This window comes from Podarcis cretensis (assembly GCF_951804945.1).
Source record: "Podarcis cretensis genome assembly, chromosome: 14".
Lineage (NCBI taxonomy): Eukaryota > Metazoa > Chordata > Lepidosauria > Squamata > Lacertidae > Podarcis > Podarcis cretensis.
This window is the reverse complement of record NC_137183.1, coordinates 36,838,416-36,863,617: the sequence shown is the minus strand read 5'-3', so window position 1 is coordinate 36,863,617 and position 25,202 is coordinate 36,838,416. Positions and strand designations below refer to the sequence as shown.

At 45.0% G+C, this 25,202-nt stretch overlaps 2 protein-coding genes across 6 annotated transcripts; both read left to right on the top strand.

Annotated features, from left to right (window-relative positions):
* Positions 1–123: 123 nt before the first annotated feature.
* Positions 124–11,822, top strand: WDR24 (WD repeat domain 24). 3 transcript variants are annotated; one of them, XM_079952495.1, is made up of 10 exons: positions 124–269; positions 1,990–2,895; positions 3,177–3,354; positions 4,252–4,924; positions 6,089–6,204; positions 6,644–6,765; positions 6,870–6,974; positions 7,092–7,429; positions 8,204–8,388; positions 11,279–11,822. In XM_079952495.1, the coding sequence occupies exons 2-10, from the start codon at positions 2,415–2,417 to the stop codon at positions 11,445–11,447; spliced, it is 2,367 nt and encodes a 788-aa protein (XP_079808621.1). In that variant the 5' UTR covers positions 124–269; positions 1,990–2,414; the 3' UTR covers positions 11,448–11,822. The 3 variants fall into 3 exon arrangements, with proteins under 3 accessions (XP_079808621.1, XP_079808622.1, XP_079808623.1); XM_079952496.1 differs by lacking the exon at positions 124–269 and adding an exon at positions 312–438; XM_079952497.1 differs by lacking the exon at positions 124–269 and adding an exon at positions 323–432.
* Positions 11,823–11,962: 140 nt separating this feature from the next.
* Positions 11,963–23,291, top strand: KLHL10 (kelch like family member 10). Of its 3 annotated transcripts, none has more exons than XM_079952512.1 (5): positions 11,963–12,159; positions 15,089–15,578; positions 17,013–17,630; positions 20,616–20,765; positions 22,875–23,291. In XM_079952512.1, the coding sequence occupies exons 2-5, from the start codon at positions 15,159–15,161 to the stop codon at positions 23,247–23,249; spliced, it is 1,563 nt and encodes a 520-aa protein (XP_079808638.1). In that variant the 5' UTR covers positions 11,963–12,159; positions 15,089–15,158; the 3' UTR covers positions 23,250–23,291. The 3 variants fall into 3 exon arrangements, with proteins under 3 accessions (XP_079808638.1, XP_079808637.1, XP_079808636.1); XM_079952510.1 differs by lacking the exon at positions 11,963–12,159 and adding an exon at positions 12,176–13,329; XM_079952511.1 differs by lacking the exons at positions 11,963–12,159; positions 20,616–20,765 and adding an exon at positions 12,170–13,329.
* The last annotated feature ends 1,911 nt before the right edge of the window (positions 23,292–25,202 follow it).

Genomic DNA, 25,202 nt, shown 5'->3' with positions numbered 1-25,202 from the left:
GGCGACGGGTGAAGCCTCCCGCCCAACGCCCCGCGGGCTCGCCGGCGAAGGGCCGAGAAGGCGGCGCGGCCGGGGGGGGGGCCGGCAGGCGGGAAGGCAAGCAAGGGCGGAGCGGCCTGGCCGGTGGCGGAAGGGGCCGGGCGAGGCGGGCCGGGTTTCCGCGGCGGAAGGAGAGGCGGCTGCCTTGAGGGACGGAGGCCCCGCCAGGAGTGGCCGCGGGAGCAGCGCTCGGTGAAACCGTTGGCCTGGCGGCCTCGGCCCGCTGCCAGGTGAGCTGCCGCCCGTTTGCTTTTGCCTTTTCCCTCAGCGCCTCGCCCGGCGCTCGCCCGTGAAAGGCTGAGGGAAGCCAGGCCAGGCTGCGTAGGCCTCGCGCGGGACTAAAACTGCTGCGTATTTATATATGCAGCGCATCTTTTGGAGCTCCCGAGACATGTAAGGGTGAGGAAATGCTGGACTGAATACATTGCATGGCGGGTTTGTTTGTTGTTGTTTTTAAATTAACCAAAGCTCAGTTTTAAAGCAAACTTTAATCTGTGGTCTTGGCTTTTTTGTTTTATTTTTTGGTAGTCGTTTTTGCTTTCATTTCCAATACACAAAAAACCATTGGTCACAACGACATAGGGAAAAGGGGGTGGGGAGAGAAGGGAAAAGAGAGGAGGGTCGTATTACAACAAAATAGCATTATAATTCCAGACTATTGTTCTTCATAGGCGTGTTATCCAATAATAGTTTTTTTCCAAAGGAAACCGTGAGAAGAGGGTGGCTGCTGGTCATGTTGCTTTAATTTGATGTATTCAATAAACGGATGCCAAACTTCAGAAAAAGTTGTGCTTTATTTTTTGATAGTGTAGCATTCAGGTATAATTTGTTCACTTTCCATTAAAGCGGTGGTCCAGATCTGCACATGTATTGCATCATAAGGAGACTCGTGTTACATTTAGGACTCTTCCACACTTAACGTTTGCTCTGCATTTCTAGGCACAGCTCCACAATTTAAAGCTTCCTGTCCAAGCCGCAAAAACCTGCTCTTTAGTGCTGAATCCACTTAAAACCTGAATTGCCGTTTGCTCCGATTTAGGGGTACGGATTGGGTTTTGCTGGGGAAAGTGGCAGAGAAAAAAAAGTGCCTGGACATGGACCAGGAAAGCGCAGGGCAAAAGGTTAGTGTGGGTGATCATAAAAATACATGTGCCATTAACTGTCAGTCTTCCCAGTTAAAATTGATCTCTCCCAGCAATATATTCAACTGGGGTGGTAATGCTTGTTTTCAGCCCTAGTTTCAAGTGAGGATATTCAGTAAATAAATAAATTACCTGCTGCCTTGCAGGACATCTTTGGGAAAAGAAAAGGCCAAGGAGTAAACCCTACACAAATCCAGAGTGGAGTCCCTAAGGCGGTTGGTGGGATGTCGTCTTCTACACTTTATGGCAACTCCTGCAGCCAAGCTGGTGCCAAATGTATTGTTCTGCTTCCCTTTGGACCACATCAACAAGGCAGAGAGGGCGGTCTTGTCCTCTGGGCAGTCCAGGACCTCAGTGCACACTGGCCAGGCTTGTACCCCAGGGAGGTCACTTTGGTGCTGCTAATGCAACAATAAGAATGGGGGCGGGTAGCAGTTATTAATTGCTGGTCTCTGCAGCCACGGCAGGTGCTGTGATTCTCCAGCAGTTTGACTTCACCCCCCGGAGGCGCACTCCATCTCTCTTGAGACAGACGGATGGCAACAAATAAATAAAATATGAAAGGCATTAAAACATTTGCCTTTAGTGGTGTGTCAGTTTCTTTTATGCAGGTTCTTCTCAGAAGCAAATGGCAACTTCTATAATGGTGGATACTGGTCTTGTTTCAGTGTCCAATGCTTTGAGAGAGATGTTTATTGCTTAACTAATTTTCTCTCTCTCTCTCTCTCTCTCTCTCTCTCTCTCTGTGTGTGTGTGTGTGTGTGTGTGTGTTGGTCTGCATCCTGAACAATTCTGTCTTGTATTGCAGAACTTTGCTGAATTTCTTCGGCCAGAAGCTATCCTGCAAGTGAAAAGTTTCTGTCAAGAGTCTGCTTGAAAGTAGGAAAAGTGCTTGATGGTTTACAAAGAAATTTCCACACAAGGTAGACCTAAAGCCAAGTAAGCTTTCAATGCAAATTAGAAGAGCTTGCAACTAACTCTGGAGCTGTAAGCATTGGCTTTATGTGATCACTTCATGACATTTCCTTGTGTTAAGATGCTGCCCATTTCTGGGTAGTACCTTATTTCAAGTGCTGAATATTCCTTTTTAAAAATGAAGCTTTAGTGATAAGGAGCTTGCAAGATTGAGTTTAATTTTGTGAAGTTGTCCATTAAGATATAGCTGTAGACACTCCTGCTCTGTGGTCATTGGGAGATCCCTCAGAACCACAGAGAGCCCCTCAGAAGGCAGCCATGGAGAAAATGGCTAGGGTGACCACTGCCCTCGGTGGCAATACTATCACTGGACGGACCATGTTCTGCCACCTGGATGCCCCTGCCAATGCCATTAGTGTATGTCGTGATGCTGCCCAGGTAGTGGTAGCTGGGCGTAACATCTTTAAGATCTACTCTATAGAAGAAGACCAGTTTGTGGAGAAGCTTAACTTGCGTGTTGGCCGCAAGCCATCCCTGAACTTCAGCTGTGCTGACGTGGTGTGGCACCAGATGGATGAGAACTTGTTGGCCACAGCAGCCACCAATGGCGTCGTCGTGACCTGGAACCTCGGCAAACCATCTCGTAACAAGCAGGACCAGCTCTTCACCGAGCACAAACGAACAGTTAACAAGGTGTGTTTCCACCCCACGGAGGTGTACATGCTTCTCAGTGGCTCCCAGGATGGCTACATGAAATGCTTTGACCTGCGCAAGAAAGATTCTGTTAGCACATTCTCAGGTAAGGAGTCATTTCTGAATTTGCCGTGCCTGACTCTTAACACTCTCAGCAATGGTCAAGAGTACTTTTTTCTAGTTACACCTAGTCAAAGGGCAGTGCTATGAGTTTGTTGGGGCTGGGCCGAAAGCAAGATGTGACCAAATTATTGAGAGAGAATCTGATTTGGCCCTTGAGCCTGAAATCTGTTGTGCTAGAGTATGATTACAAATGGTGAGCGTCATCTAGATGAGCTGCCAGATATGAAACTTGCTAAATATGCTGTCTGTTGCATTATCTTTCAGGTCAATCAGAAAGTGTCCGTGACGTCCAGTTTAGTATACGTGATTACTTTACCTTTGCTGCAACCTTTGAGAATGGAAATGTTCAGCTGTGGGACATCCGCCGGCCTGACCGCTACGAGAGGATGTTCACAGCCCATAATGGGCCCGTATTCTGTTGCGATTGGCACCCGGAAGACAGGTATGGACAGCAGGGGCTAGAATTCTGCACTAAAATTTTGTTCTTTGTCTTCAAGCATATCCTCATCTCACTTTATTCTTGTGCACGCTCCTTTTCTCCCTTTGGCACCATCTCACGTTGTGCACTAGGATTCTCTGTTCTGTAGCTCATCTTTCTCTGTTCCCTGCCCATGGAACATTCTTCCTTCTTAAATATGCAGTTTTCCCTTCCTATTTTTAAACATTATTTTAGACAGCCATGGAGAACTTACTGTCCTTAAGATTGCCTTCCTCAAGTAAAAATCTTCCGTGTAGTGCTTTGTTTTTAAGCATTATATTATAGAAATGCATCTTAGAAAACTCAAAGCTCTTTCTCCAAGAACTTGTTTTTGTTAGTATGCTGTATAAATTATTTTCCTAAATTTGAAATTCTAGGCTAAGAACTGCAGCACAGGTTCCTAACTTGTGGCCCTTCAGATGTTGTTGACGTCTAGCTGTAGTCATTCCTGACTAGGGGCCATGCTGGCTAAGGTTTATGGGAGCTGTAGCCCAACAGCATTTTTGGATGTATGAGGGTTTTGTCATGCAGATAAGAAAAGAAGACTTACAGGTGTGTGAGAGCAAGGATTGGGATGTGTGCTCACCCCACCCCTCACTGTCACTGATGACTTCGCTATAAGCTCTCAGGAGTAGAGACATGGGGGGTCCAATTCCCATCAACTCCAGCCAGCATGACTGCTGGTCAGGCATGATGGGAGTTGTAGTTGAACATATTTGGAGGGCTACAGGTTAGCCCCTCATGCTTTAGCAGTGTTGTGAGTTGGTAGCTGGGTATAAGGTCAGTGTAGATCATGTATAAGAAAAGTGGTGGTTGCTGAACTGTTTACTGGCCACTTAAGCTTCTCTTCTCTTCATCTAGGGGCTGGTTGGCCACAGGGGGCCGAGATAAGATGGTAAAGGTCTGGGACATGAACACCAACCGGGCCAAAGAGATATACTGTGTGCAGACAATAGCCTCTGTGGCAAGGGTCAAGTGGCGGCCTGAATGCAAACACCACATTGCCACATGCTCCATGATGGTGGACCACAACATCTATGTGTGGGATGTACGTCGGCCTTTCATCCCCTCTGCCATGTTTGAGGAACACAAAGATGTCACCACAGGGATTGTGTGGCGTCATCTCCACGATCCTTACTTCCTCTTGTCTGGCTCTAAGGATAGCACTCTTTACCAGCATATCTTCAAGGATGCCATCCAGCCTATTGACCGGGCTAACCCTGAGGGGCTTTGTTACAGCCTCTTTGGGGACCTGGCTTTTGCTGCCAAGGAGAGCCTCATCTCCTCTGATTCTAACCGTAAGCGTGATCGGCGCCATCCTATCTTCTTCAAGCGCAAGCTAGACCCCACAGAACAGTTTGAGTTCATCTCCTCTTCCAGTGCCCTAAGTGTATTTGAAGCAGACACAGAGTGTGATGCTGGTAGCATGGACTGGTTTGTGCGGACCGCCAAGCAGTATGTGCTGACAGGGAGACCACTGGCAGAGCTGTGTGACCATAATGCCAAAGTAGCCAAAGAGCTCAAGCGCAACCAGGTAAGGGCTCCCTTTGTGCAGGAGTTATTCGCTTATACTTTGGTAGATTTGGGGAGGGGGCTACAACATAACCTAGTCCCAGCGGGCACCCAGGAAGGAGATGCCATGGTTGATTGTATTGGAATGCAAACCTGCAGCATATATGTTCAACTCAGAGTACCAAAAGTCTCTTTGCTGAGGTTGGTGGCTTGTAATGACGCCAGAACACGGGCCTGAATTAGAGCCTTAAGTCAAGTGCGGGGAGACTATGGCTTTTCTGATGTTGCACTCCCAGTTCCCATCAGCCTCAACCAGTGTGGCCAGTGGCTGAGGATAATGGGAGTTACTGTCCAGTAACGCATGGGGCTCTAGTCAAGTAACTTTTACTTAGAATAAGCCCATTGAAATGAATAGTCAAGACTAATTTTAATTCCAGTGAGTCTGCCTTGAGTGCAATTGATGGAGGGCCATAAGTTTCCCATTCCTAATGCCTTAAGTGGCACAAGCAGAATGTGTAGTGAGCAGAAGTCTATACTTGTAGTATTTTATAAGAGACCTTACCAATCCAGAGATATTATACTTCCTACCAGTTGCCAATCAGAAGGTTGGGGGTTCGAATCCTCGCGACGGGGTGAGCTCCCATTGTTCGGTCCCAGCACCTGCCCACCTAGCAGTTTGAAAGCACACAGTGCAAGTAGATAAATAGGTACCGCTCCAGCGGGAAGGTAAACGGCGTTTCTGTGCGCTGCTCTGGTTCGCCAGAAGCGGCTTAGTCATGCTGGCCACATGACCCGGAAGCTGTACGCCGGCTCCCTTGGCCAGTAAAGAGAGATGAGCACCACAACCCCAGAGTTGTCCACAACTGGACCTAATGGTCAGGAGTCCCTTTACCTTTACCAGTTGTAGAGGCTGATGTTGCATGTGTTATTCCTCTGCTGTGAACTAAGTCTCAGTCCTGAAATTCCTGAGAGAGAGCTAGGAGTTTCCTGGCATGTAAAGAGGAGTCCAGGGCTATGTTCAGCCCCTCTCCCATAAGACATTACCTGAAATTGTTTTGGTGGTGTGTGGTGGCCTCCAGCCCAATACCTCACTCTTTGTGTCTCATTTGCCTCTATTCCTTTTCCTTAGCTGAAAGACGTGGCTGTTGATAGTTTAACTCTTTCTGTTCTTTCTCTTATTTTTCAGGTTGCTCAGACATGGACCATGCTCCGAATTATTTACTCTAGCCCTAGCACTGTGCCCTCTTCAAACCTTAATCACAGCATTGGGAAGAGTAGTTCTAGCCTTCCACTCATGAACAGGTAAAAAAGGCTTCAGTATCCTTGATCTTGGTTGTGAGATGGGAGGTAGAATGTTGACTGTGGCAAATATAGGTGGGCTGGTTGCATGAGAGGTCTCATTTACACATTACCAGCACCATTTGCATTAGGCAGAGTGTTCATCTGGATAAAAGTGAGAAGACTCGCATTTCTACTCTTGAGCCCTTGGAAATAGGGCATACAACAGGGCAGAAAAAATGCACCTTGCTGATAAGTTCAGAAGTGCTACTGGTCTCTCAGTATGTTCTCGTGTGAGCAGTGAGAAAAATTGAACTGAAAATCTTAATGATACAATATTTGTGTGGTTACTTGGTTACCAGGAATTGCAACCAGTGGGGGACTTGGGTACCAGGATGTAGAAGGGAAGCTGGAAGCATCAGGTTTTACCTGGGTGTAAAACAGATTTGTGTTTCCCTTCCAGTTTTAACTTGAAAGATATTCCTTCTGGGATAGGCAGTGAATCAAGGATGGAGAGGAGCAAGGGAGAGAACCGACCTGAAAACATCCTCATGGATTCTTCCTCCACACTGATCAATAACGATGGTGAGAGTGGTGACATACCTCTCCCCCAACACTGCATAGAAACCTGAGAACCGTTTCTCACTTCCTTTTCTGCTTCCCTCTTTTTTTTACTCTTGGATGTCTAGAGAACGAAGAGACTGAAGGCAGTGATGTCCCTGCAGATTATCTCCTTGGGGATGTGGAAGGAGATGAAGATGACCTGTACATGATAGACCATGAGAATCCTCACAGTGAGTATATATACTCTTGAGAACTGTGGTCCTTCCTGTTCCCCTTTCTGTGTTGGGTGGAATTGTTTATTTTTCCCTGTCTGCCTTCCCTCTCATGGGTCCATGTTTTCTTAACAGCTGAGGAGCAAGAGTACATCCTTCCCCAGGAGGCCTTCCCTTTGCGCCATGAGATTGTGGACAATCCCTCTGCACTGGATCACTTACAAGACAAAGCAGACTCCCCACATGTCAGTGGCAATGAGGCAGAGACTGTGTCGCTGACACCTGTGGAATCTTTCTCCCTGATCTCCATCTCTCACTCTCTGTATGACAGCCGTCTGCCTGCTGACTTCTTCAGCCCCATTGTCCGTGACATGTTGCTCTTCTATGCCGAGCAGGGGGATGTGCAGATGGCGGTGTCTGTACTTATCGTGTTGGGGGATCGTATCCGGAAGGAGATTGATGACCAGGCACAGGTACCTCCCTGTTCTATATTTTAGGATTAGGATTGGTGGTCATAATTACCAGATACCTGCTGAAAGCTGCACACTCAATAAGGAGCCTATCCCAATCCACAAAAACTCCTATCCTGCTGCGCCTCCTCCTAACTGTTGTTGCCTATTCACCTGCCCTCCCCAAGGGAGCAAGCAGCAAGAGATACAAGGAGAAGGAGTAGTAAGCTCTGCACAACTTATCCTCTGTCTCTATCAGAGCTGGTGCTGATCAGGCACAGAAGGAGAGGCATGTGGAATGGGTAGTGGCCATGAGGAGGTCTGGGTCTGGTGAAGGCCTGGATGGGAGTCTTCCCAGGATCCATTTATACTCCACCTTGAATTCCATGTTTACTGAAAGGCAGCAAGTGTGTGAAATAAAATAGCTCTCTTCATGTTAATGCTTGTGGTAGTATATTAAGTGAAGTTGGTCTAGATTGTCTGGCTATCAAAACACCTGCCAGCTATTTCCAATTTGATGGGCCAGGGCCAACTTTAAAATATCCATCTGTGGAACATTGGAAGATCCATATGAATTTTGCGTTCTATTTCACCTGCATTAGAAGTTGTTCATAGACTTCTTTAAAAAAAAAAAAGGAGTTCATAGACTTGAGTGCATCTTTTTTTTAAAAAAATGAAAAGGCAATATATGAGTATTTCAATAAAATAAAGGGTTTGAGTTGCAAGAGAGAGGTTGAAAGAGATTTCTGGAGACGAATACTGTAAGTGACTTGTGTGCAATGCCTTAAAACCCCACAGGAACACTGGTACACTTCATACATTGACTTGCTGCAGCGCTTCCAGCTGTGGAACATCTCCAATGAGGTGATCAAACTGAGCACGTGCAGAGCCATCAACTGCCTCAACCAGGCCTCCACTACACTGCACATCAACTGCAGCAATTGCAAAAGACCCATGAGCAACAAAGGCTGGATTTGTGACAGGTGAGCGGCCTGTGCAGAGACACACTGTGTGCATGTATGCACATATAGAGGTTTCAAATCAAATCAAAGTTTATTAAACGGTCACAGACCAGATTAACTCGTACAGCTAGTCAGCAAAAGATAACACCAGAAGAACAAAGGACAATTTCAATACAGATTAGGCCATAACAACAATTTAAAATTAGACAGCATAAATAAAATTAAATATTTGCCTTCGCCTGCATATTGACATTGGAAAGCTCTTGTTTCCTGCGCCTAATAGCGGCTACACAGAATTTGGCAACATTGATCGTAATTTCAGGGACCTTATCTTCTACCAAGGCTCTCATACATAGGAGTTCTGGTTTATTTTTAAGCTTTTGTAGAACTGGGGCAATAAAGGTCAGACGTAAGTCCTCGTAATAACTACAGTGCAGCAATACATGCAGACTTGTTTCCACTTCCGATGAGCCACATGGGCAAACACGTGACTCATATGGTTTGCCCTCATAGCTGCCTAACAACAGGGCAGAGGGCAGAATGTTGAATCTGGCCAGGGTAAAGGAGTGTCTGTACTTAGGTATTTGTAAATCAGCCAGATAATTTGCGGGTGAGAACCCTCTCCCAAAGTCTCTAATTGTGGCATGTTTATCCATTTTGCTCTATGTCCCTAATGCGTTGGAGCACTTGACTTCTGGCACTCTCATATCCTGCCGCTATTAAGATCTGCGAGGAGAATCCCAAGCTTCTTATCTTTTCAAACAGGGAAGCTTTCCAGGTAGAATGAAAGGTGTCTAAGAGTGTTAAGGGAGCCAAACCGGCCGGGGAAAAAATAAGTTTTAACCAGTAGTGTATCTTTAGAATCCACAGCCGTGCGTTAACGGGTGGTTGTCCAACTTCTAAGCGGACAGCTATATTAGATACACAAGGGGGGATCCCCAATAAACACCGATAGAATTTTGTTTGAAATGCCTCCATAGGCGCAAAATTTTTAAAACTGCAGACCTGGGATCCATAAGTGAGTTGTGGGAGTATTTTTGCAGCAAAAACCTGGGAGGCCGCCGGAACGTATTTTCCCCCTTTCCCATGAAAGAATCTTGTAAGGGCTTTACTGGCCCTTCCTGCATTGGCAATGGCGTTTTTCATCTGTTGGTGCCACAAGACCCTTTCCTGAAAAGTTATTCCCAGGTATTTGAAAGTTGCTACCTGGTCAATAGGTTGACCATTAATTCTCCATTTGTGTTTCCTTCTTTTTTTTTTGAGAACACCATAATTTTAGATTTGCTGTAATTTATTGATAGTTTTAGTTTTTTATTGATAGAGGTTTTAGTTTTGTGACATGCTGGGAATAATTATATGAATCTGCCTTATTCCAGGTCAGACAACTGTTCATCTGATCTGAAATTGCTTACTCTGGTGGCAGTAGCTTTCTAAGATCACAAGCAGGGGTGTTTTGCAACCCTCAGGACTGGGGATTGAACCTGGGATCGCCTGCACGCAAAGCATCTTAAATTATTGACCCTCTTTTAAGTAGCACTTTGCATACATACTTCCTGAAGTGAAGCTAGAAGTGATTTTGTTTTCCAGGAGCTAAAAATCATTTTACCACCCCACACTCAGGATTACATGAAGGCTTTTGAAGCTATGTGTGCCTTACTCATTTTATAGAAGATCATATGATGTGACCTATGATAGTGGACTGATTCTTGAAGGATGTCCAAAAGAGGATGAAAAAAATGCCAGAATGGCCAGTTCGGGTGCTTTATTTTTAAAAAGTGTAAATTTACAGCACAGTGTGCAGAGCCTCACTGCTTTTACAGATGCGGAATGGACACCACAACAGTGAGAGGTCGTCATGACTTGTCAGCGCCCAAGCAAATGTGTATATACATCCTTTATGCACAAAGCAGCATACATCAATTTACCTTGAACCTCCCATCACACCTGGCTGGTGAGGCCATAGGTAGCAGTTATCCAAGGCTTACAGATAGCTCCCCTCTGGGCCGAGAGCCCAGCATTCCAGGGTCCACAGATAAGCATAGCATTAAAGCAAGCCAATTTGCATATATCAGAGCAAGTGAATATAAACATACATCAGCTCATTATTGCAAAAACGACTAATTAATTGTAGCGTTATCTTGACTACCAAGATGGTGTTTGCAGAGCTTCTGGAACATCTCGCCTTTGGTTCAACACAGTGGTGTAGCAAAAGTGTTTTTTAAAAATTCCTGGGAAACAAAATCACTTCACAACTGCTTACATCCTTTTCCATGCAGTTTAAGAAGTATAGTGGAATACAGAAATTTAGAACAGACCTCCTCAATTTATGGTACATCAAGCCAACAGAGACATCCCAGGCACCTGATTACAATGCGGTCATAAGGCAGCAAAACAGAGGTTTTTTGAGCTCCTGATGGGCTCCTATCCATTCATGACTGATGTGCTGGTTCAGTGGGTCAGAATGGATCTCATATCTATACCTCTTGCGAACTTTATGCATCCCAATAATGCACCTCCCAATAGTGGTGAAAAATGAATTGGTGTATAATTTCAGGTGAGCCATGCTCCTACCAGCTGCAGAGACTACAACTGCTTTTCACATTTTATTTATTTTTTTGTATTTCTTACAATTATTTCCTACTTTTGCTCCAAGGAGCTTAGGCTGGCCTTCATGTTTCTCTCTCACACACATGACCATGCACCATTTTATTCACGCAACCCTCTGAAGTAAGTTCGGATGAGTGAGCTTCATGGCTGAGTGAGGGACTTGCACCTGGGTCTCCCTACTCCTTGTCCATCAGTAATCACATTAGCTCTCATTGGGATTCTTATGTTCCAGAATCTGTGTTGCATTTGACTGCTAAGATAAGTCATTTTCTTTTAGTTGATTCATTCTGTGGTCTCGTTTCAGATGTCGGCAGTGTGCCAGCATGTGTGCTGTGTGCCACCACGTAGTGAAGGGTCTGTTCGTGTGGTGCCAGGGCTGCAGTCATGGTGGCCACCTGCAGCACATCATGAAATGGCTGGAGACCAGTTCCCATTGCCCTGCAGGCTGTGGTCACCTCTGTGAATACACCTGAACCTAATGGGAGTCTTTGTCCGCTGGAAAGCAAAACCTTGACGCACTGGCTGCTTAGAACTGGCACTGAGCTCTGTTTATGGGAGGCATTAGAGGCATAGTTGCACAAGAGAACTTAGTGAGTAGGATACTGTGAAGGAAAGGTGACCTTCGTTACTTCACAAAAAGCAGTGAAACTTTAAACGCTCAGGCGATTCTTCTTGAAAGCTTCTGGTCACTTACATCCTCCCCCTTTTTTACTGCTGCATAATATATATTTTTTTGTTATCACGATTCTGCACAAACCTACTTCTTAATGAGCCAAGATGGCACCATGAGACACTTTTGAGTTTCATTCCACTTTTTATACTGAATTAAAAGAACACAGTGAACTTTACTGCTTGCTGCTTTCTATATAGAGTTCCCAAATCCTTTTGCATAAATGCTCCTAAAATTAGTGAGCTATGGCACAGCATCTGAATTTCTTCCTCAAAGAGGAAATCTCTTTCCAGGATATGTATTCAGCTGTGTAATTTTAAGCAACATTTAAATTTCCTGCTCCCAGATGCAGAGCATAAACCACTGGCCAGCAAGGGAATACTATATTTGTTACCACTTTTAGAACTTTGTAGTAAATTGCAGACCGATAAAATGCAAGAACTGGAGTTCTCTAAAGATCATCTTAATGAGCTTCTGCAAGTCAAGGAACAAATGTTTATGACTATTACTTAGAAGTAAGTCCCATGATGTTCAGTGGAGTTTACTCCCAGTGCATTAGTTTGGCATATTGGTCTTTCTAGCAGCAATAAGAAGACAAAAAGTACAGCTATATCTTCTGTGATGGGAGCACCTAATGATGTCAGTGCCTAGTCTCTTGAGGAGATAGGCAATCCAACAGGATCTTGGTCCTAAACTGTGAAGGGCTTTAAAGGTCAATACCAACTTATAAATTAACATAAGGCAAATTGGAACTACTGCACATAATATCTAACAAGTGCCAAGTCAAACCATATTGTTGTTTTCCCCCTGGTTTTTGGTACTGCTATTCTTTCCATTTAATCTGAAACATCAGCCTTCCATGCTACAGGATAGCATAGTTGGTCAAGTTCAGTTTATTGATCCAAATGATCCCTAAATCTTGGTGCTGCTTGCCTGGCCAGTTATTCCTACCTTATGCCCATGCTGCTGCTCTAAGCTTTATATCTCATACCATGCCCTTAGGAGATGTAAAAATAATCATCTGTTGGTGAGTTGAAAAATTAAATATGGATTAGGTCAGAAGCAGCCAGCATTCATATCATATGCAAAAGAACTGTTTAATATAATGTTTAATATAATGTGCTGCCATTTTATTTAAATGGTTTTTAATTTCTCAGGATATAAATTAGGACAATCATGAACAGATTACATTCTGGTTCACCCTCAGTTTGAGATGTTTAAATCGTGGCCCACTGTGAGTCAAAAGCTGTCTGCGCATCAATTAAATTTATTTTAAATTGTGTGGGAAAGGGTATCCAAACCTCAAATGCTGCTGTTGACTGTGAGCAGGACCACTTTGCTTCAGAGGACAGCCAAGATTCTAGAACCTGGTCATGTCAAGGGTCTCATTATGGGAGGGATTCTGGAACCTCTGAACCAATCACACCCTTTTTCCAAGAGGAGGGTTAAGTGGAAGGCCTGGCAGCTCTTTGTGCTGCCTCCCCCCACCTTGAAAAAATGGATGATGCCTCTGCTTCGGCGGGGTACTCCCACCGCCACATGGAGAGGAAGATGAGTGCGATGGCTTGTACAGTCTTCAACGAACTTCGACTGGAAGGGAAGCTCTGTGACGTGATCATCAAGGTCAATGGGTGCGAGTTCAATGCCCACAAGAACATCCTCTGTAGCTGCAGCTCCTATTTTAGGTCAGTGCTTCTAACAGGCAAGAGTTGGTTTCTCTGGCAAAATTCCCAGGAATATGTCTTGATTTAAGGGCTCATTTTATTCAGTAATAGATGCTTGAGTTCCTGCTGTCTTCAAAGATGTGGTTGGCTGCTGGTTCACCCTCTCTATCCCAGATTGCAGTTGTGTGGAAGTCATAACCACTAATTAATAGGTTGACAGGCAGTTGAAATTTATTAGTTGTTCATCTGCCTTTTAACTGATCAATTAAACTCAAAGAAGTGATCATATTGCGAAAACCACCAAATAGTTCCCATTTAAATGATAAATTTAGTAAAACAAAAACTACCAGAATAGGGTTTATTATTTATTATTTGTTTTTTTTTAACTACCAGAATAGTCGAGAACCATATTGTAATGTAACTTTCATTCTCTGTTACAGCAACATTTAATCAAATTGTCTTAAAAGGTAAATGAGTGTGTTCTTAACTCATGTCCACCAATTAATAGTTTCAGGTTGTGTCTTCAAGTCAAGGGGATGCCAAATGGCATCCAAAAGCATAATTCAGAAGCAGAGTCTTTTATCAAAGCCAAATAAGTCAAGAAGAAGGTTAATGAAATACCACAGGATAGGAATAAAGTAGAAAAGACAGGAGGGGGTAAGATTGTCTAGGTTTCTAATTTGTTTGAACAGTGGATTCCATAGCAAGGATTTGCTTGAATAATGAGACCCTACCATCCTTGGCTTTTCATGCCCATCTAGGATAAAATACAGAGCCCACACTTCTTCTGAGTCATTACTGACTTGTAGTATTGGGAGACTCATGGTGCTATTTGAGCAAACAGGGTTTTTGTTTAGTATCTGGTTGGCTCTGTTGAGTAACGGTTTCTGAGATTTTGCTGATACAGTCAAGTGACCGTACTTCTTGCCTTAGGAGCAAAATCTTGTCGCATTATCAGCCCAGTAGCTACTGAGGACCCAACTCTTCTAGCCCAAGGAAGTTATCAAATGTGAGCTGGAATATGTTTCAGTTGAGGTATGTAGAGTACTAAAATAATAAGCTGCCAGTGCACCAGCATGACTTAAGAGCTGTCATTGTCAACAATAGTTTACACTGGCAACCAGGTCCAGAGGTTGAAGCCATGATGTGCCTCTTGATGGGCATTCCATCTGTTGCAACTTTTATTGCACCCCAGACCTGATGTTAGAGAATCTGGTCTGAATATTTATTTTTTGTTTAGTTTTTATTTATTTTTTGGCAGTCTGGCCTAAAGATGGGTGTGGTTGCAGTGTCAGCATTGTAGACGGGTGGTGCCTGTTCATAGGAACTAGTGCAAGGTTGCTCAGTCTTGCATTGAATTCCTAGTCAGGCAGGTGTGCCCTAAATACTAAAACAGATCACATCAACTTTCTAAGCATCTGGGTAGGCATGTCCAAACAAGAATGTTTTTAGCAGGTGCCAAAACAAGTACTGTGAAGGCGTCTGCTTGATCTCAATAGTCGGGGAGTTCCAAAGTGCAGGCGCTGCCACACTAAACAATTGAGTTCTTACAAATGCCGAATGGGTATTACGTAGCACCTGTAGTAGTGCCTATTCTTGTTCAACTTTTAGAAGCAATATGAGGCTTGCAGCTGTCATGAGCACCAAAAAGTTGTGGGGATTGCTATAGAGGTTCAGTGGGTTAGCTGGAGGATCCCGGTGGACCCAACACCATCCCCTTGAGGAACAGGACCCCAAGATGCAACAAAGACCAATGAGAAATAGTTGTGTTCTTTTTCAGAGCTCTGTTTACCAGTAGCTGGAACAACTCAGAGAAGAGAGTATATAATATTCCTGGCATAACCCCAGATATGATGAAACTCATTATCGAATACGCCTACACAAGGACAGTGCCCATCACCGTGGACAATGTGGAAAGGCTTCTTGTGGCTGCTGACCAATTTAATGTGATGGGCATCGTCAGGGCTTGTTCTGACTTCATGAAATGCCAGCTGTGCCTGGAGAACTGTATTGGTATCTGCAAATTCACAGAGTACTACTTCTGTCCGGAGCTGCGGCAGGCGGCCTATATGTTCATCTTGCACAACTTTGAGGAGATGGTAAAAGCGTCTACTGAATTCCTGGAGCTCTCGGTCAATGAGTTTAAAGACATCATTGAAAAGGACGAACTCAATGTGAAACAGGAAGACGCCGTCTTTGAGGCCATCCTCAAGTGGATTGCCCACGATCCCACAAACCGAAAGCAGCACATGGCAGTCCTGCTCCCTAAGGTTAGCCCTTTTAAATATCTTGGGGGTCCATCCATCCCCTGTCCTTCAGGTATCTAGGACCAGATTTATCTAAATACTTGTGCTAGCAGGAGCCAGTGCAAGGACTCCCATTAGCACAAGTTCCTCCCTCCATAAGCTCTGGGGGTGGTTTGGGAGAACCCCCAAAACGGCACACAGGGAGGAGAGGGTGGAATCGTTCCATCTGGCAAGCAGAACTGTGTGAGCTGACAGAACGATTGTAATAGTGTGGTGTTGAATCCAACCCCTTATGTCTCCAGATCTACAGTGCTGGCTAACTTCCCAATCAGCTTCATATAATGGCTGTGTACTACTTTTGGTGCAAGAGGCTGTATGCCTCCTGAATGCCAATTGCTGGGAATCACAAGTGGGGAGAGCTGTTCCACTCGGGCTCTGCTTGCAAGCTTCCCATCGCCATCTGGTTGGCCACTGTAAGAGCAGGATGCTGGATTAGATGGGCCATAGGCCTGCTCTAGGAGGCTCTTGGTCTGCTACGTATGTCACCCTGAGTTTCATTCATGTATTTATTATTGAAAGGCTGATGTTGCTACCCGTCACTGGGAATCAGAAGTGGGGAGAGTGCTGTTGCACTCAGGTCCTGCTTGTGGGCTTCCCGTTGGGGCAACTGGCTGACCGCAAGGATACAAGCGTCATAAATTGGGGGAGAGCTGTACAGTGGTACCTCGGGTTACATACGCTTCAGGTTTCAGACTCCGCTAACCCAGAAATATTACCTCGGGTTAAGAACTTTGCTTCAGGATGAGAACAGAAATCGTGCTCTGGTGGCACGGCGGCAGCAGGAGGCCCCATTAGCTAAAGTGGTGTTTCAGGTTAAGAACAGTTTCAGGTTAAGAACAGACCTCCAGAACGAATTAAGTTCTTAACCCGAGGTACCACTGTAGCTCAGTGGGAGGGCACCTGCATCACATGCACAACACCTCACTTCTCAAAACAGTTCATGCAAAAATCTAAATCTAAATACAGTAGTACAATAACAATATACAATAAGCCATATAGTATCACTGAAACATAACATCGCAAAACTAATAATCGGCAATTAATGCAGCTGGTGGAATCTTCTGTTGGTGATCCAGTGAATTCTCACAGCCAGGGTTTCAGCCGTCCTGGAGATGCTCCTGAGTCCCAAAACATCAGCTGGACAAACACCAAACAGTTGCTGTCCTAATGCCTGTACTGCAATAAAATAAAATTATTACTTTGGTAGAAGGAGGATTGCTGCTCCCTGGATCTTCCAGTGGCAGCCATTAATCACAGTAAAAAGAAAGTGTTCATAACTGGTCTCCTAATTGATTCGGATGTTATAAATCATAGCATCAGCTCTGCATAACATAGTTTTTCTTCATGCCATGGAGACCTTCTTGTTTAGCACCAGTCCTTTCACTCCCCTCTCTGCAGGTACGCCTGGCCTTGATGCATGCTGAATATTTTATGAACAATGTCAAAATGCATGACTATGTGAAGGATAGCGAGGAGTGCAAGCCCATTGTTATCGATGCCCTGAAAGCCATGTACGATCTCAACATGAACGGACCATCTAGCTCCGACTTCACCAACCCGCTGACGAGACCCCGTCTGCCGTACGCCATTTTGTTTGCCATTGGCGGCTGGAGCGGTGGGAGCCCAACCAATGCCATCGAAACGTATGACGCCCGTGCAGACCGCTGGGTGAACGTCACGTGCCAGCAGGAGAGCCCCCGGGCGTACCATGGTGCCGCCTACTTAAAGGGCTACGTCTACATCATTGGGGGGTTTGACAGTGTGGACTACTTCAACAGCGTCAAGCGATTTGAGCCCGTCAAGAAGACGTGGCACCAGGTTGCGCCCATGCACTCACGACGCTGTTATGTTAGTGTCACCGTCCTTGATAACTTCATCTATGCCATGGGTGGCTTTGACGGCTATGTGCGTCTCAACACAGCTGAGAGGTATGAGCCTGAGACCAACCAGTGGACCTTGATAGCCCCCATGCATGAGCAGAGGAGTGATGCAAGTGCTACAACCCTGTATGGAAAGGTAATGAGAATGAAAGTAGGCCAGTGTTTATAAAAGGTAACCAGCTGCTAAGGCTGACAGGTCACAGGGATGGATGTGAAACTTCATAGAATCATAGAGTTGGAAGAGACCACAAGGGCCATCGAGTCCAACCCCCTGCCAAGCAGGAAACACCATCAGAGCACTCCTGACATATGGTTGTCAAGCCTCTGCTTAAAGACCTCCAAAGAAGGAGACTCCACCACACTCCTTGGCAGCAAATGCCACTGTCGAACAGCTCTTACTGTCAGGAAGTTCTTCCTAATGTTTAGGTGGAATCTTCTTTCTTGTAGTTTGGAGACATTGCTCCGTGTCCGCTTCTCTGGAGCAGCAGAAAACAACCTTTCTCCCTCCTCTATGTGACATCCTTTTATATATTTGAACATGGCTATCATATCACCCCTTAACCTCCTCTTCTCCAGGCTAAACATGCCCAGCTCCCTTAGCCGTTCCTCATAAGGCATTGTTTCCAGGCCTTTGACCATTTTGGTTGCCCTCCTCTGGACACGTTCCAGTTTGTCAGTGTCCTTCTTGAACTGTGGTGCCCAGAACTTAGGGGGGTTGCCTCCAGAGAAGAAATTAAATATTAAGGGAAGATTAGGAAACGAGGCTAGACTGGTGTCCACAAGGCCCCTCACCATCCTGAGCTGCTTTCTAAACTACCCCCCTTTTCCAGCCTTTGTTCCTTTCTGTAGAGATGACAACAATACAGATACGGTTTGAGGACAGAGGGAAAATAGCAAAAATGTTAATGACACCAAGCTCTGTTTTTCTTTTTCATCAAATCCATGTGGAAATGCTGTGGAAATGCAAAACAGTTGCTTTTGATTGATAATGAACTGGGGGGGGGGAGGGATGAGGGATCCATAAACTGAACCTCAGATGAAGGTGTTGTGAGTTGGTGGCTCATGTGACCTGAGAGGTGGTGATCACTGCAGTTTGGGGAGTGTTGCTGGATTTGGCCTTATCTAGAGAGGCCCAAGTGGCCTCTACATCTTGAAATTCCTTTTACCAGCTGAGGCTGGTGTACAAGCTGTGACCCCTCTTGGATGACAATAGCTTGGCCACAGTTATCCACACACTGGCAACATCTTGTTTAGAACACTGCAATGTCCTGTACACAAAGATGCTTTGAAGCCTCATTTAGTGCAAAATATAGCAGTATGTTCATTAATTGGGACCACTCATGTAGAACATATTATGTCAATCTTAAGTCAGCTACATTAACTGTTTCTGTTCAGAATGGAAAGTTCTGATTTTAACCTAGACATCCTTAAATAGCTTAGAGCCCCAGTGCAAAAACCTGTCCAGCCTTTGAGATCATCCCTGCTCTGCCATCAACTGAAGTAATAAACATCTTTATTTCATTTTCGGTACCAGATGAAAATCTGTCTAGGCCTTTTAATGCTGTATGTATTTTATGTTAGATTTTAAAAACCTTCAGTATCTGTTTGCAATGCTTATTATTGTGATAGTTTGCTTGGCAGTATTGTTTTATTGATGGATTTTTTTTTATTGTTTATATTGGTCACTGCTCTGGGAACACTGTCAGATGAGGAGCAGAGCAAGATAAATGGTGGCAACTTGTGGCATCTTAAACCCTAACAAGCGTATTATGGCATGAGTGGTTATGAATTAGAGCCCTACTTCATCAGACACCATAAGACTTTCATTGTTTTTGTACAGCAGCTATCTCTCTGGAAATGAAATGAAATAAATCAGCACTTGAGATCTTTTTTGAAAAAAGATAACAATAAGCACTGCCAGCCACACATGCTTTGTCTAGTGAATCTCACGGTGCAGTATCCATACTTGAGCAGTTCCTCTGATATAGGGTCATAAACTGAGCATGAATATTTAAGAATCTTAAATAATTTTAAGGAATAGGGCTGGAACTCGGGGGGTGAAGCATCCATTCAATCCCAGGCATCTGTAGGTAGGACTGGGAAAGACCTCTGAAACCCTGGAGAGCCATAGCTAGTCAGTGTAAACAATACTGAACTAGATGGACCAATAGTCTGATTCAGTGTAAGGCAGTTCCCAACGTCCTTTTCAATTTGGCTTGTTGTAATCCCTGCATGATTTCTGCCACATCTGGCTGGAAACAGCCCACTGGCTGCATGAACTGACCTACCAGGTGCCGGATAAACCCAGCTGGCTTTGCAGTGTCAGGCAGGCTGTAACCCAGAACATCTATTAAGCTGCTGGTAGACCGTCATATCAGGCATAAATTGCAGGTTGTGCAGGCCTGCTCTAACATCTTAAGCAATGAGAGGTTATCCAGCCAGCTATTTCAACAGGAAAAACAATCTTGGTTTCTGTTAATATAAACCAGAGATGAAAAATCTGTGGTCCTCCAGCTGTTGTTGGACTCCATCTGCCATCATCCTTGGCCATTGGACATACCAACTGGGGCTGATGGATTCCAGCAACATCTGGAGGGCCACAGGTTCCCAAACCCCGATACAAACTTTTAAGTGTATCCAGGGTAGGAGCTGGTGTGGGTTTCGTGGTCATAGTAGAACTAAGAGTAAGCTTCAAATCCCCACTCAGCCACAAAGCTCACTGAGTGTCCTTGTCCCATTCCCTCTCTCTCAGCCTAACTTAGCCTCACAGTGTTGTAAGAATTACAAGGGAGGTACGTCGTACATTGCTTTGAGGAGCTTGGAGGAAGGCCAAGATTAAAAAATTAATAATCCACACTTAACAACAGCCATTCCTTCTCCCAAGGAATCATGGGAGCTGTAGTTTTACCTGGAGGCCTAGAAAGCCTGTGAGAATTCTCAGTGCTTTCACCAAACTACAATCCCCAGGGTTCTCTGGAGGATACTATAACAATTAAAAAGCCATCAGACCGATATGCGTGTAAAGTGGACAGGGCCAACAATTCTTTCTACAATGGCATTGAATTTATTTCAACAATATTTTCACAAACCTCCTATTTTTTGCTTTCCATTTTTAAAAAAGGTCTATATATGTGGTGGGTTCAACGGAAATGAGTGCCTGTTCACAGCAGAAGTGTATGACGCCAAGATTGATCAGTGGAGCTTGATCGCACCCATGAGAAGCAGGCGAAGCGGCATTGGCGTGATAGCGTACGGAGAACACGTCTACGCAGTAAGGCCAGGGTCCTTTTGTGCCCGTAATGGCAGGCAAGCCTGCAGCACCCTTTGGCGGTAAAGTTGTTGGAACAATGCTGCCTCCTTTGGGTTTGGTGTGGACCAAGTGCTGGCCAAGCTGTTGCTCATGAACTGTATATATTTAAGGAAGTGGATAGGCACAAAATGGCAAGAATGCTGTATCTTAGTGGTCTTCTGAAGGTTGTGGCGATCTTCTCAGCCTGGTATCAACAGCTGGCATCTTCAGACAGCTACTGGGGTCTCAATGCCTGGCACTAAGACCTCCAAGCTGCAGCTATCCTGGTGGTGATGGCAGCAGGGCCAGCCTTACTGTAACATACATATTATTTGGTAATCACTAAGTATATGCAATTACACTCAATGTTGGGCCATTCCTTCAGGTGGTTCTGCTGAATCCTCATCCCACTACTCACACCAAAGTTCTTTTCTGTTGTGGGAGGTTGCCAACGTAGGAAGTTGCTGACACACATTCTGAGATTACTGAATAACAAAGAACACTTTACTTGGTTTGGTGCATATTATATAGCTCAGTTATCACTAATGCTAACTAGCAACATTACCTGTACCCGCACATCCTTTACAATTATCAGATACCTTATATTACACCTATTGTTAGGCAAGGTGTGGCAGCTTATCACCTGTGTTTCTGCACGGCCTCTGTGTGTAGTAGTGCATGTTTTCAGGAGGCTTTGGGATCGGGCTACACTGAGAGCAAGGGAAACCCGAAAGGAGGGCCTCCAGTGGCCTGTCCATAGTTCACAGTGTTCCACCCTCTCCCAGACATCAGTTTGATGCTGAGGGTTGCAACTATTGTTTCCACAATCTCTCACTGAAGTTGGAGTCAAGCTCCTAAATCACACACTCCCAACACTACCATGCATCGCCACATGTGTGTTGTGGGGGGCTTTTTCTGTTTCAACCTGCAGGTTGTATGGAAGGAAGAGAACCTCTGAGCATGTTCAGAGTGACTGTCCTTCCTTATCAAGGCAAAGCCATTTCTTATGCTCCTGTATTAGGAGCACATGACTGGTCAGTTTAAGTCCTCATATACCACTTTTCTTTTTTAAAAAATTAAATGCCACCTGTGACTTCTGCCTAAATAATTTCAGCCTCTCCATGTTGTATTGCTTTTATGTATCAGGGTGTTTCTTTTTTAAAAAAATCCATTAAAGTTTCTTGTTGATAACTTATAATTCCAAAACACGTACAAAACAATTTAAACCACAGAAATCCAAGCCACAGTGAAAAAGTCCTCAGCCTGACAGGGCTTTGATTCATACTGCTTGGGCTGCACCAGGAAGGAAATGGGGAAGTCAAAACAAATAGCTGAGTGCAGATATAATGGATTACATAGGAACACAGGAAGCTGCCTTATTCTGAATGAGACCATTGCTCTGTCCAGCTCACTATTGTCTACATTGACAGACTCTACAGGGTTTTAGGCAGGGTTCCTTCTTAGTCCTACCTGGAGTTACCTGGGGCCTTCTGCATGCAGTGCAGATGCTCTAGGATCCATCTGCTGATTTCTTGTAGCCTATGGAATAACCATATTTGCAAGCAGTTGTACACCAGTTTAAGCATTTAAAGTTCTGTATTGGTGACCCGTACAGCAACCCTCTATAGCAGGTCTTTGCTTTTATCCCACAGTAAAGTTAAGGCTACAATTGTAGTTTGCATATAGGACATGTAGTGAGTCCATGCCGAGGTGTAATTTAAAGTAGGGAGTCAAATGCCTCTGTGAAGTCTTCTACTGGAACAATTTGTGTTGATTTAAACTAGTGCTATGCAAGCTTTCAGTGTGCACAGAAGACTTGATCAGATGACAACATCTCTCTTCTCTGGTCATTGGCCCCTATGGCAGCTTCCCTCTTGTGCCATCTGGTCCTTCATCTTGGGCAATAAAATGTCCTTCTGCACCAGCCCTGACTACTGCTATTGCATGGAACTGATGGGAGTTTGGGCCCAGCATCTGGACAGTGCCTCCCTGATCTGCCTGGATCAGTGGTCTGACTTGGTGTGAAGCAGCCGCCGCCTCCTCCTCCTCCTCCTCCTCTAAATGACTCCCTGTCTTTTTGCTGCCTCACAGGTGGGCGGATTTGACGGAGCCAACCGCCTCCGGAGCGCAGAAGCTTACAACCCCATTGCCAACACCTGGAGGACCATCCCAACCATGTTCAACCCTCGCAGCAACTTTGGCATCGAAGTGGTGGACGACCTGCTCTTTGTGGTGGGTGGCTTCAACGGCTTCACGACAACGTTCAACGTTGAGTGCTATGATGAGAAGACGGACGAGTGGTACGACGCCCACGACATGAGTATCTACCGCAGTGCCCTGAGCTGCTGCGTGGTGCCAGGACTGCCCAACGTTGGGGAGTACGCTGCCAGGCGGGACAACTACGTGGGGTCAGCTCAGAGAGATGAGGTCAAGTACTCCTCATCCACAAGTACACTACCTGTGTGAAAAGCTCTCCTTGACTAATAAAGCCCTCTAGCAAGAACTATATGCACAGGTGGATTCACCTTTTTTCTCCCCCTCCACCTTAAGCTGTGAGACTGGTCCTTGTGGGTGAGCTGGTGGCATATGTCCCTCCCCTGCTCAGGACCTTAACCAATCCCATTCTTTTATCCTTTAGGAAGTCATAGAGCTGACCTATAGGATATGAACAAAGCTGTTGAGAACAGTGATGGGATTCAGAGAAGAGCCACGAAGGGGAAAGAGGGATTTGCCATTTGTGCTGCTATTGCTCTGACACACAAAAAAGAGTAGTAGGGGAGGACTCTCAAGGCACTCAGAAATGTTAAAAAGCATGCAAAGGCTACTACTAAGAAAATGTTGATTGTGGGTTAGTCTTGCTTTATATGTATCCAGTAATATAACTCCTACTCTCCATTCTGCCAGATGAAGAGCCATTTGTAAGTAGAAAGCTTGCATATTCCTGCTGCAGTAGAAGCTGATCCAATAAAACCCATTCAGCCAGACTACCCATTTTCCATTTCTTATTGAGAACAGCAGTAACAGACCTTGCCAAGCAAAACAGGCATTCCACAAGATGTCCCTGTTACAATCTGTAGTTTTCGTTAGACACTTGGCTTACCTAGTTGCACTTAACAGATTTTATTTTTTAAATTTCAAAATATAGCAATTCTGGCACGATGTGTAATTTCTTAGGAGAATCTTCATAAACAGAAAAAGTATGGAGCACTGAATGTTTCTAATAGTTAAGCCAAAACATTCCTGGGAATGTGCATCTGCCGCTGAAACAGCAACCCTGTGCTCTGTCTCCTCTTCCCTAGCAATATGCATTACTGCAGCTTGTGTGACCTCCCAGTCATGAGTAGGTGGTGGAGTTGGGCTGTATGTGCTGGCCCTGCCTGCTGTATCTTCATCCTGTGTCCTTACACTCTTCTCTCCAGACCTCCATGCCTTTGACGGGAAGTCTGATGAAGTGGGGAGCTTGCAGGTGCATATACCATTCCCCCCTTCAGACCTTCTGCTCAGTGTATAGAAGTGGGCTTTCAGTGGGTCTACTCTGAGTAGGACTAACCTTGACTACCACCCATAGACTCCAATAACAGATCAGCAAACGCAAGCATGGCATTGTCTACTCTGCCTGGCTGTGGTTGTCTAATTTCATGCATAAGTTTTTCGCATCACCTGCCAGCTGATCCTTTTAGCACAGCAGGAAAAGGTTTTTTTGTGACAGTTGGGGGGGGGGTCCTATTTCTTTCCCTTCGGAGCCTGGAATGGACTACAGAACTTGTGTTTCAGTTGGTTGGGCCCCTGAACAACAGCTCTCTGCTTTAGAGCAAGGATAAGCCAATATGGTCCATGGTCAGCAATGAAGGGAGTTGAAGTCCATCAACTTCTGAAGGGGCTACAGTTTCCCCATCCTTGACTTAAGACGGTGGGAATGCCCTGCAACATTTTGCTGCAGGCCCTGCTTGTAATACCTAGTTCTCTAAAGAAACCTTCTTCAAGTTCAGCTTTAGTTCCTCCTGCCTCTTTTCTTCAAATAGCACAGAGTGGTCTTCCAACTGCAGGTGTTAACGTCACTCATTATTTGACTCATGCTGTTGGGAATTGTAGTTTAAAATATCTGGAGTGCTCCACCTTGGAAAGCTGTTGCAGATTGTAGCCTTGGCCTTTTCCATCATGCCCAGGAACATCTTTTTTCTCTCCTGCCCACACTTTTGGCTTTGTGTAATATATCTTAACTGAGGAAGACTTCTGTGAAGCTTGAAAGCTTGCTCACTTCTGTGTTGTGACTTTGTTTGGCCCTATTAAAGCCAATGGGAGAACATTTGAGCATAGCTGTCAACATTTCACTTTTTTAAAGGGAAATTCCCTTATTCCCAATAGGGTTCCTCACAAGAAGGGAAAAGTTGACAGCTATGCATTTTAGTCTCCCAGAAC